Source organism: Lynx canadensis, chromosome D3, assembly GCF_007474595.2.
Source record: "Lynx canadensis isolate LIC74 chromosome D3, mLynCan4.pri.v2, whole genome shotgun sequence".
Lineage (NCBI taxonomy): Eukaryota > Metazoa > Chordata > Mammalia > Carnivora > Felidae > Lynx > Lynx canadensis.
In genome coordinates, this window is record NC_044314.2 from 49,926,626 (window position 1) to 49,940,052 (window position 13,427).

Genomic DNA, 13,427 nt, shown 5'->3' on the forward strand with positions numbered 1-13,427 from the left:
GGCTATCCCACCCCAATTAAACAGGCTATACAAAATTCTGCTCAGAATAACTGCTATAATTTGATTCCTGGACGATTTACTTGAGAAGGGCAACAGAGTTAAGTATACTGGATAACAAAAGTAGCTGCCTAGAAACAGGCCTTCAAGGGAATGAAATATAAAACAAGTAAATTCAAGTGAAATGTTAGTAACAAGAATGTCAAAAGCATGACATACTGTTTAAGAAGGACTGGCCCAAACAGGATCCTCAGAAAAGCATTCTGGGCAACAAAATGGCAATATGAAGCCTAAAAGTGGAAAGGTAAAATCTACCCAACAACCTTCTCCATGAATGTCAATATTTACAACCTAGCAGGAACAATCTTTTTTCTTCCGGGAAAAAAAAGAAATGAAGATTTTAAAAAACTGTTAGTGACACAGGAAAAAATGGGCCAAGAAATTCAATTATAATAATAAAAATCTTCTGAACATACAATATTCTAGAATAACATGATGAATTAATAAAAAAGTTTCACCTTTCCCCTACGTCCATTTCCTCCATCCTGATCTTCCCACTGCCAGTCCACTCCTCGTACCACTCTGGCACCTGCAAAGATCCCTCTGGCTGTAATCTTCTTAGATTTTCTACGAGACTCTAACAGAACCCTAAAAATAAAATTATTTTTAAGTTATACAGAAATAGGTTAAAAAAAAAAGAAATAGGTTAACAGCAATTTATTTTTAAAAATAAAATTATAAAAAAGGTTACTTTAAAAATATAAAAGAGTTTTCTCTGTTCTAGTTAATACTTAATAGCATGATACATAAATACCTTTACATTCCACAGGTTATGATGATGATGACAGTAGTTAGAATAGTGATAATATCTAATATTTACTGAGCTTTTACCATATGTGTAAAAGTCTGTTACACTCCTTAAGAGAAAGGTATTGTTATTTTACCCATTTCACAAATGAGGAAATAGAGTCTCAAAGAGGTAAGTGATTTACCCAAGGTCACAAAAGCTAAATAGTAATGGAATCAACATATGAATCCAGTCCAACCACTTCAGAGTATCACTATTTCCTTCACCACTTAAGAAGAGACAAATTCAAATCTCTAAAACCATCAGGAAAGTAACCTAAATTAAGGCCAAAGAAAGACAACAAACACCACAACAATGACAAAGGCCAACTGGCACTTGACCCCACGCTAAGGAAGACAATAGGGAGTGGCAGGGACTTCGGTGAACTGAAGACCATGATTTGTCTAAAGGGTGCAGGTGGTACTCTGCTTCAGCCAACTGTTGCTGACCAGAGTTAAATGAATAAATGCAGGCCCACTGCTGACATTAGGGGTTAGGGGTTAGGGGTTAGGGGTTAGGGATTTGGGTGTGTGTGGGGGGGGGGGGGTGTTCAAAAATTTAGAGCACAGTATGGACCAAGTAAAATACATCCGTGGCCTGGATTTGACCTGACACTAACTTGCCTCCAAAGTATTGAATCCTTACAGCAGACTACAGGCCTTGAAAAAATTCTATACTCAAACAATCTGGACCAGCTTGGCTCTCCAAGACCATCTATCCCTTATTCTTCTATATCCTTCTTATTCATAAAATCAAAAAGGTTTGGGGTTTCTCTTTTGTTTTTCTACTTTTATCTCATTATTCTACTTATTTTTACAATGTCTTTATTGTACCCTAACTTTAAAAATTATAAACAAAAGTCAAAAATAAACAACTTGTTCAAAACCACTCAGTTAATAAATAGCAGGCCAAGGATTTGAACTGGGACAGGCTAATACCCAAATCCATTTTTCTACTACTGCTGCCTCCCTATGACTGGCTAGATTCTTGCTCCTATACACTATTCACATCTATGTAAAAAGACTCAATCACCTGAAATTCTGTACCACTTCGTGATATTCCTCTCTCTCTTTGCTAAAACACTTTCATGCTAATAATCTCTACATACAGTCCAAAACATCACATGATAATCATGTTGGTCAAATAATCCCTTAGTTTATGAACTCCTTACGAATACTGTGTCTTCGTTTTCTTCAAATTCACATAAGCACAGTAGCTGCCACAAGTCTTAATAAATGCCTGTTGACTCAATCAATGGGCCCTAGTGTTCTTTTGGTAGTGATTAAAAGAATAGAATGCACAGTGAGAAGAAAATAATCAGCCTTCTGGGCTGCCCTTGCATTTCCAAATATTGAGGGGTGCCAAGTCTCCATGCTAGAGATGAACAGCCCAGATCACCTTGGAAAAATATGTACAGCTCCATCTTCACAGAGCTCTTTTCTCACTATATGGCAGGCCTGCTCCACAACTAGCCTGTTATCTCCTACCTCTGGTACTAAACCAGCTGTCAGACACTATTTTTAAATCCTACTTTTAAGGCTCAATAGTATAAAAAGTTGAATACAAACAAGGAATTGCAACTGAAGAAAAAACTGTTTGCCCTACCGCTCACTTCCTGGTGTAGTAATTCTATAAAAGCGATGTCTTAAATGATGTTTATCTCCATGATAACAAACAGTGCACAAATCATAATTTGTACATTCTGCACATTTCCATCGAATGCCAATGATTGGTTGCTGGCGGCAGGTATCACACATGGTTCCATCATGCTTGATGCCTATTAAAACACGGATACATGGTTACATTAACTGCAAGTATTATTCACTTGAATACTGCTCCCTGGGGGAAAAATAAGAACGGAGCATTTTACAAAGTTTCTCAATAAAGTAGGAAATAATATTTTAAATATACCACATATGTTTTCAAGACAAGATATTTCAAGTATTTTAATCAATACAAATTATAGACTACACATTTTCTATCACTTCTTTCTTCATTAGTAAGAGCACTTCTTAGTAGCACATTCTATGCTGTCAAACTGAAACTTAGGTTCAATCTAGTGACAGAAAGAAGAATCATTTACCACCAAGATGTTTCAGACTTCAAACATTCAGATTCTTTTCAGGAATTTCAACCTACTCTCCATGCAAACAATTACTCCAAAAGAAGAAACAAGTTTATCCCCATGATTCACAGAGACAAACTATCAATTAACTTAAGCATTTATCCCTAGGCATTGACAAGCTCCCCACCCCAAACAAACTTCAGAAAACCATTACCAAGTAAATTTCCCAGTTTAAAAGGAAACAACATACTATAATTGAGTTTGCTGTTTGTTTTCCTTACAGAACAAGAAGTAATAAACCCTAGAAAAAGGAAATAAGCACTTGGCAATATGACCTCTACTAAAAATGTTCACATGAATGACACAGACGTTAGAACTATGAAAGGTACCACTATAAAGTAATGAAAATAACTAACATTTGAGAGTAACAAGACTGGGGATAATGTTCCTTTACTATTCTGTTATTCTTAGATCGCTTGATAAGTAAGTTAAAACTAGAAGCTTTTTAAACAATGTGTGGCCTGTGAACATCAGTGTCACTACTTTACAGTAGGAATGGTCAGGCCCAACACTGAACAGCAAGGGCTGTATTGTCCATTGAACGCGAACACTCTTCAAGATTCGAGTTCTGGCTTTCACCAGCTATCTTTGTGCCCTTGAAAAAGTCATTTTAACTGAAGTATTTACATATAAAATTATAGTATTTATTTCAAAATAATGGGGGGGCAGGGAAGTAATGTGGGGTTTGGATGAAACAAGATCACTCATGTTGAAATTGGGTAACAGGAGGAGGTTCATTATATAATTCTCTATTTTGTGAAGTTTAGGAATTTCCCAAAATTAAATAAAAGGAGTCACTTTAGTTCTCAGAACTTCAGTTCCCTTTGGAGGAGGCATTATGTTTTTTAATGGTTAAGGATGTTCTAAGAATCAAATAAGAATGTGCTGTAGATGCAAGAATTAGAGCACAAAAGTAGTAAAGTTAAAACTAAACTCCAGAAGAACATACTATTGCTGCTTCCTGATAAGGGGGGGAAAACCCGTATAATTCATTTTCTATATTCATGTTTAAAGTCCCATAAGGTAACCAGATTCTAAATAAAGAGCCAAACCTGAAGATAAACCTGTGCCTGAGGTGAGATGGTTAATAAAGAAGGGGTGGGAGGAAGAACAGAAGGAAGCTGGGATGCCTCATGAACTACAAAAGAACACGACACCCAATACCAAGTATGTTTGGTGTGCAATCTTTCCACAATCTCCTGCTACTCAAATGCTTGACTGCAGGGACAAGGAAGACAGCAGACATCAGTACCTTTTGATTCATTCAGTAACTATTTTACTGCTACTGCGGGCAGGCCCTCTGCTGCTTTCAAATATCACTCTAGGTGTAGTACGGAGAAGAGAATGGAAGAAAATTAAAGTGGCTAAAGAAAAGGAGTCAAATCATAAGAAGTTTCCACAACAGTTGAGAAGAAAATAATAGTTTAAGTAGGGATAAAGCTAGTAGAATTGGAGAGAAAATGGAAGCCAGAAGAGGTTTAGGACTTGGTGGCTGCAGGTTAGAAAACAAAAGATGTAAAAAGTAACTGAAAAAAGTATAAATGAGATCATTCAAAAGAAAACAAATAGGTAAGAGATATTTAGGAACAAACAGTGCAATAAACTGAAATTTAGAACTGTTCTACTTAAAAAAGACAGAGAGAGAGAGAGAGAACCATGAACAAAAAAATAAATAAGCACATACTAATTTAAGATTGTAAGTCCAGGGGCGCCTGGGTGGCTCAGTCGGTTAAGTGGCCGACTTCGGCTCAGGTCATGATCTCGCGGTCCGTGAGTTGGAGCCCTGCGTCGGGCTCTGGGCTGATGGCTCAGAGCCCGGAGCCTGTTTCAGATTCTGTGTCTCCCTCTCTCTCTCTCTGACCCTCCCGCGTTCATGCTCTGTCTCTCTCTGTCTCAAAAATAAATAAACGTTAAAAAAAAAATTTTTTTAATTGTAAGTCCAGACCTCCATTGATAGACACTCATCTAAGAAACAAAATGAAAAAAGAATCAGGACAAGTTTCCTGGAAGTGGTGGATAATGGACTTTTCACAGGAAGAAAGAAGAAAATCTCAGAAGAGCACAATGTGTGTTCAACAAACCAGGAGCAACTTCATTTTTTGGGCAGGAATCTGAAATACTGTCAGAGACAGAGATGAATTATAGTCAGGCTGGGAAATAACCACTTAAGACATGATTTCTGATTTGCAGACTTAAATTGTTGCATTAATGGTAAAAACAAGGGTATGTGATTTAAGAAACTAGTTCTCTAACTTACTAGCTAGGTAATGTTCAGAATTAATTTAAACTACTCTGGGATCAATATTCTCATCTATAAGTTGAGAAAATACTTCCTTTCATAGGTGTTATGAGCTGAATGTGTTCCCCACCCCCAAAAATTCATGTGTTGAAGCCCTAACCCTCAAGATGCTGATATTTGGAGATGAAGTCTATAGGAGATAAGTAGGTTTAGAAGAGGAAATGAGGGTGGGGTCTCCACAATGAGATCAGTGTCCTTAAAAGAAGAGAAAGAGGCTAAGAGGTCTCCCTCTGCTGTATGAGGACATAGCCAGAAGGCAGCAAGCCAGGAAGACAGTCCCCAACAGGGTACTGAAATTAGCCAACACCTGGATCTTGGACTGCCCAACCAATAAATAAATTCCTGTTGTTAAACCACCTACTCTGTGGTAGTTTGCTATGGCAGCCCAAGCAGACAAAAACAATAATGGAAAGAGTCCTTATGAAGCTAAAGTGATATATAGAGGTAAAAACACTGAAAGATTTTAAGGCAAATTGCAAATAAAAAGAATTATACTGCACTTATTTTTTTTTTTTTAACGTTTATTCATTTTTGAGACAGAGAGAGAGCATGAACGGGGGAGGGTCAGAGAGAGGGAGACACAGAATCTAAAACAGGCTCCAGGCTCTGAGCTGTCAGCACAGAGCCCGACGCAGGGCTCGAACTCACAGACCGCGAGCTCATGACCTGAGCTGCAGTCAGCCGCTTAACCGACTGAGCCACCCAGGCGCCCCTATACTGCACTTAATTTAATCTTAATATAGATTTGTTAAATGTACTATTTATCTATTTAAATAATTTGGTGATCAAAATCATCATATATCCCAAGCAAATTTGGCAACTTATGCAGAAAATCAAAGAACTTTTAGGGGCACCTGGGCAGCTCAGTTGGCTGAGCGTCTGACTCTTAATTTCGGCTCAGGTCATGATCCCAGTATGTTGTGAGATCCCAGTATGTTGTCAGGCTCTGGGCTGAGTATGGAGCCTGCTTAAGACTGTGTCTCTGTATCTCTCTCTCTCTCAAAAAACAAAACAAAACAAAAAACTTTTAAATTCTCAATTTCCCAGAGACTACACATACAAAACATTCAATTATTCACACATGGAGCCTGCTTAAGATTCTCTCTCTCTCCTTCTGCCCTTCCCCTGCTCATGCAAGTGAATGCTCTCTCAAAAAAAAGTTACATCCAAAGATACTAAGTTGTTTGTAAATACAAACAAAACTTAACCTATGTCAAAAATAGGGACTATGTATAAACTATGATAATCTATAAAGTGAAATTCTATGCAGTTATTAAACCATGTTGTAGAAGAAATATTACTGATATGGGAAAATACATTTTTTTAAAAACCCATTATTATTTTATAAAACAGTTTGCAAAGAACTGCAATATACCATCACAAAATACATAAAACACACACGTACAGAAAAACTAGAAAGATAGTCCCCAAACTGTACTGGTGGATTTACCCTTTGTGGGTTTCCAAATTGTCTATGCTGAGTGTGTATTAATTCTTTTAGCTAGGTGAATAGGGGCATTTAATATGAGAATATCAGCAGAGATGTTGATGTATGTCACCTATAATTAAAAACTAAAAATAAAAACATGATATTTATAGCAAATATTTACAGAAACCAACTTTCATATAGTTACTCTAGTAATAGAGTATGTAACTGCTACTTAGAAGTTTTTATTTCTCATAACCCTTATACTAACTGAGCTATTTTATGCTTATGTAAAGAAAACATACTTCATCTGTACACTCCTCACTGGCACATGCCCACAGTCACAGTCTAATCTGTCTTACCACAGGAAAGCACCGTGCCAAAACAACATAATCAATATCAAATGTCATACTTGCCTACTCAATGGTGAAGCTTCTGAACAGGTCTAATATAGGTGTCCTATCTCATCACAGAAAGTAAAATGCATTAAACTAATCACAATCCACTATGCATTTAGAGGTTTATCCTTAACTATACAGCTCTTCAAATGAGAGTTGATGAAAGAAAGGCATAGGGAAAACGTATCCCAACTTCCCCATCTGATCAAAAAAAGAAAAGTCCAGTTTTTAGCTATTCTCCTACTGATATATTTTTCATCTCTAAGTTCATTTTCCACAAAGCACAATGATAACATTCATGAGCTCATAATCTAAGTATAGGCTTTCTTTAAAAGGACCCATTTAAACACACCATGATAACTGGTAAAAAAAAAAAAAAAAAAAAAAAAAAAAAACCTACAATTCATGGTTTTAAAGAATACTTCAGGAAAACCATTAATGCACACAAAAGCACATCCAAATCCTTTTTGGTTCCCACAGTTCAAATGCCAACAAAGCTACTGAACAGCTGTGAAACAGACTAAGCCTGAGAATTGGAGAAAGTAAACAAAGCAGTCCACTCCACCATCAAAATGCACACTACAGAATTTTCAATGAGAATACAATTAATTAACCTTAGAACAAAAGCTGATATTTAGAGAAAACACAAAACAGGAGATCAACATTTTACTGATCTCTTACTTCAGCAGCTTTTTGTTTCCCCTTACTTTATCCACCCAATTCATTCCCATCTAAAACATTCCCTTCCAGTACAAACCTTCTTAGCCTTGGCAAGTGTTATTCCTTAAAATGTTCATTTCATAAAACTTAATTCCCTAACTAAACCTATTAGTCGTTTTTCTCCTTCCTATACAATATCGTATTACCCTAGAGACTTAATGCTCTTTTCCTTTGCTACGCTTTATGAAGACATCTGCCACCGTTAAATGAACCACCTGATGATAGCTTTTGACTCATTCTACCAATACTCAAATGACCATCTGCTCTACATTTTAATGGCAGCTCGCCTAAATTCAAAAACTTAGAGAATTTACATAGCCTTAAGCTTTTTGTTAGAAAATTTTATGAGAGCAATAAAACATGCTAGTCAAGATCAATGACCACAGTTCTTAAGAGAGGCAATGAAAACAGCTCAAAATCACAAAGCACTGATTTGTTTAAATGTTAAATTTCTAGTTAGAAAAAAGTGACCAAGAGAACTAGAATTCTCACTACAAACAATTCACTCTACAAAACACTTCAACATGGAACAAGAATATCTAAATTATCATTTTGTATAATAGCAAAGGAAAAAAGTAAACAATATAACTATTCATTAACAAGAGAATAGAAACATATATTAAGTATACAATGGAATACCTAAAATTAATGTTCCTCATACGATTCAATATGAATGAATCCTTCAACCATAATGCTGAATTTTTTAATTATACAATACAAAATGTTACAAATAAAGTACTATATTTGCTTACATAAAAACACAGCACAAATGTTAAGAAAAAAAACATGAAAATGATAACAAATTTCTAGATAATGGTTACCTTAGAAAAGGAGGGAAGGGAATGAAAATTGGACAGAAGTATACAGGATGTTTCAAATATATTAGAAATGTTTTGTTTCTAGATAGGTTCACAAGTATTTATTACTCATTAATCTACCTGGATATCTTATATATTAAGTGATAAATTTTAAAACAATTTTAAAATTAAAAAAATCCTAAGAAGACTAAAATGGTACCTAGTTAACCCTCTAAATTTGTTCCCTAATTGAAATATTTCACCTAACATAAAAAAGTATTTACAAATCATTAACCATTATTTAAATGTAATTACTTACTGTGGCATAACTGTTTGTTGATGTCATTTAACCAGTCAAGAAATCCTATTTCTGAGTTAAGGATTCATTCAACTTTAACCCCAAATCAAAACATGACAAAAACATTACAGAGATTAAAGAGGGCTAGCCACCTACAGTATGCATCCTATTCTCCCTGAAACTTTAAACTACTTAGTGGTTTAGAAATTGTCTCAACAATAATTAAAATTCCTAATGAGGGTAAGGCCTTTGTGACCTGCCAGCTGGTTGCTGTATTCTACATTCCTTTCTCTTGAGAAATACTAAATTAATGAAAATAAGATTGTTATTATTAATAACACTAGCCACTGTTCATTACCACATCAAGCTAATGAGACTTACACACATTTTAGTTTAACCTTCCCAACCACACTAAAAGGCAGGCATTATGATCCCCATTTATAAACGAAGATATTGAGGCTCAGAAGTAACCTATGTGAAGTCACACAACATTAGCAAGTGCCAGGCTCAAATTCAAACCTAGGTGGGTGTGAGTACAAAGCTTGGCCCTCTTAAGCTCTTCACTCCACCAGGGTTTTTTCTCCATCTGATCTTATTTAAATAATTACATATCTAGAGCATCATGTTCCCCATTTAACCCACTAGATTCAAAATACTATGTTATCAAAAACCTATTCTAATATTCAAATAAATCTTAAAGAGATACACTTTAAAAATTGAGATTACTTTTTAATTTCACCAATGTAGTAGACTGAAACATCACTACTTCCTAACCAACTCTTGGTACACACTAAGAAAATGTCCTTGAAGGCATTTCACCCAAAATCTCCCACTTCTTTGTCGTATCTTTCTGTTGGACAAGTTCTTCTCTCATCTATTTTTGCATCCTCTACTACTCTACTGTATTACAAGTTTGCATAATAAAATTACAATCATGCCCCATACAGTCCAAAGAAAAGAAACAAGTTATCAAATTAGGCATACAATTGGGAATTTTAGTAGTATGTTTGTTATTTTTAACCACTTGTTGCATAGAGGTAGAATGTGAATGAAGTCAAACAAAATTAAGAATTTTATCACTTTTGGGGCGCCTGGGTGGCGCAGTCGGTTAAGCGTCCGACTTCAGCCAGGTCACGATCTCGCGGTCTGTGAGTTCGAGCCCCGTGTCAGGCTCTGGGCTGATGGCTCGGAGCCTGGAGCCTGCTTCCGATTCTGTGTCTCCCTCTCTCTCTGCCCCTCCCCCGTTCATGCTCTGTCTCTCTCTGTCCCAAAAATAAATAAACGTTGAAAAAAAAAATTTTTTAAAAAAAAAAAGAATTTTATCACTTTTTTTCCTGCTACCTGGTAAAAATTCACTATTTCAATTTAGAAGCAAAACATCTGTCTGTGTACCTTGACCTACTCCAACTTCATTTTACAAGTGAAGAACTAAGGCTCAAAAAGACTAATGTTATAAAGTTGAAAAAGTAAAGAAGACTGACAAACCCAGATTTGAATCTCCACCATGAACTTATTACTTGTGAAATCCTGGGCAAGTTAGTTCATTTCTCATAGCCTATTTTCTCATCAGTAAAATAAAGGCTATCAAATAATATTTTTTCAGGATTAAATGAAATAAAGTTTATAAAACACTTAGCACAGTGCCTGACACATGACTGGAGCTCATGAAATGTTAGTCCACTCCCTAGTTAACAGTCTCACTTGATAAAATATAGAATGAACAAATACCTTAATTTCCCTACTAAGCTAGAGCATTTTCCACTACTGTATGAAAAGAGACTGGAAAAGGGGGTGAGCAAAACACCATAATGTTAGCTATGGCAATTCTAAGCTGTTATGATTTATTATCATTAGCCCTGCAAAACATTTAAATATCAAATAATGACCTTTTTTTTTTAAATATAAAAACATTTCTATCCCATTGTTTGTCTTTTTAGAAACAAAATTATCATCAAGAAGATAAATATAGGGGTGCCTGGGTGGCTCAGTCAGTTAAGTGTCCAACTTCAGCTCCGGTCATGATCTCACTGTTTGTAAGTTCAAGCCCCACATCGGGCTCTGTGCTGCCAGCTCAGAGCCTGGAGCCTGCTTCGGATTCTGTGCCTCCCTCTCTCTCTCTGTCCCTTCCCTGCTTGCATGCTCTCTGTCTCCCTCTCAAAAATGAACATTAAAAAAAGAAGAAGAAGATAAATCTACCCTGGAAAAAAATCAAATACTCATATCATGAGTATGTTTACAGAATATGAACTAATTCTAACCAAAGCAACTATCTACAAAGGGAAATACGCTTAAAAAAAAAAAAAAATACTCCGAAACAACAAATGAATGTCTGGTCTATCTGCTGTGTTCCCCTACCTCCTGAACTAATTTAAATCCCCAAGATCTTACTTGTGTTCTATAAATTCATTTATAAGCAAGCTTTATAGAATTCAGAACCCATTTTCTTTCCCAAACAAAGTTTTAAATGTACCAGACTATTTCACAAGAACCTGTTTACACAGAACTATGGGCATACAAAGGTAAAAACTGTTAATTAAAATTGATAAAAACTCTCAACAAAGTGGGTTTAGAGGGAATACATCTCAACACAATAAAGGCCACATATGATAAACCCATAGCTAACATCATACTCAATGGTGAAAAGCTGAATGCTTTTCCTCTAAGATCAGGAACAAGACAAAAATCTACTCTTTCCACTTTTATGCAACACAGTACTGAAAGTCATAGCTGCAGCAATCAGACAAGAAAAAGACATAAAAGGCACCAACACTGGTAATGAAGAAGTACAACTGTCATTATTTGCAGATGTCATACCATTTATAGAAAACCTTAATGATACCACGAAAAAACTATTAGGATAATAAATGAATTCAGTAAAATTGCAGGATGCAAAATTAATATACAGAAACCTATTATACTAATAACACTAATAATGAAGTAGTAGAAAGATAAATTAAGAAAGCAATCCCACTTACAATTGTATCAAAAGGAATGAAATACCTGCAAATAAATTTAATCAAGGAGGTGAAAGACCTCTACTGTGAAAACTGTAAGATATTGATGAAAGAAACTGAAAATGATAGAAACAAATGGAAAGAAATACCATGCTCATAGACTGGAAGAATTAATATTGTTCAAATGTCTATACTACCCAAAGTAATCGACAGATTTAATGTAATCCTTAACCAAAATACCGACAGCATTTTTCAGAGGTAGAACAAATAATCCTAAAATCTGTATGGAACCACAGAAGATCCCAGATAGCCAGAGCAATCTTGAGAAAGAAGAAACAAAACTACAAGTATCACAATCCCAGACTTCATGCCACACTACAAAGTTATAGTAATCAAAACAGTATAGTACTGGTATGAAAACAGACAAGATCGATGGAACATAATAGAAAATCAAGAAATAAACTCACACTTATATGGTCAATTAATCTACTACAAAAGACACCAAGAATATACAACAGAGAAAAGAAAAAGTCTCTTGAATAAATGGTGCTAGGAAAACTGAACAGCTACATGCAAAAGAATGAAACTGGACAACTTTCTTACACCATACATGAAAATAAATTCAAACTAGATTAAAAATCTAAATATAAGACCCCAAACCATTAGAATTTGTGGAAGAAAATGCAACATTTTTCTGTATTTGTCTCCTCAGGCAAAGGAAACATAAGCAAAAATAAACATCACACTATAAATAAAAGGCTTTTACAGCAAAGAAAACCATCAACAAAATGAAAAGGCAACCTATGAATGAGAGAAGATATTTGCAAATGATACATCCAGTAAAGGGTTAATATCCAAACTATATAAAAAATACATCAAACTTAACATCAAAACAATACAATAAAAAAATAGGCAGAGGACCTAAATAGACATTTTTCAAAAGAAGGCATACAGATGGCCAACAGACACATGAAAAGATGCTCAGCATCACTAATCATCCAGAAATGCAAATCAAAACAACAATCACACCAGTCAGAACGGCTAGTACCGAAAAGATAGGAAATAACAAGTGCTGGCAAGGATGTGATGAAAAGGGACTCTCATGCACTGTTGGTGGGAATGTAAGCTGGTGCAACCAGAATGGAAAACAGTATGGAGGTTCCTCAAAAAATTAAAACTAGAATTACCATATGATCCAGTAATTCCACTGTTGGGTATTACCCAAAGATGGCTCAGGGTATATAGAACAAGATTCTGTGAAATGCAAGAGAAAATCGAAGTCCACAATGTCTTATGGCTCAGTAGGTTAAGCATCCAATTCTTGGTTTCAGCTCAATCACGATCTCATGTTTTGTGGGTTTGAGACCTGTATCAGGTTCTCCACTGGCAGCATGGAGCCAGCCTCGGATTCTCTCTCTCTCCCCCTCTCTGTCCCTCCCTGACTCGTGCTGTGTCTCTCTCAAAATGAATAAATTTAAAAAAAAATTATTTGGGGCACCTGGGTGGCTCAGTCAGTTAAGCATCTGACTTCGGCTCAGGTCATGATCTTGTGGTTTGTGAGTTCAA

At 35.7% G+C, this 13,427-nt stretch overlaps 1 protein-coding gene across 1 annotated transcript in view; it reads right to left on the bottom strand.

Moving 5' to 3' along the window:
- The window catches only part of MIB1 (mindbomb E3 ubiquitin protein ligase 1), a 122,637-nt gene that overhangs the window by 99,721 nt on the left and 9,489 nt on the right, over positions 1-13,427 (bottom strand). Inside the window, exons 2-3 of the mRNA XM_030335688.1 lie at positions 2,450-2,621; positions 516-645 (exon numbers count right to left, since the gene is read on the bottom strand). Coding sequence (XP_030191548.1) covers positions 516-645; positions 2,450-2,621 — 302 coding nt within the window. The remainder of the gene's footprint in view (positions 1-515; positions 646-2,449; positions 2,622-13,427) is intronic.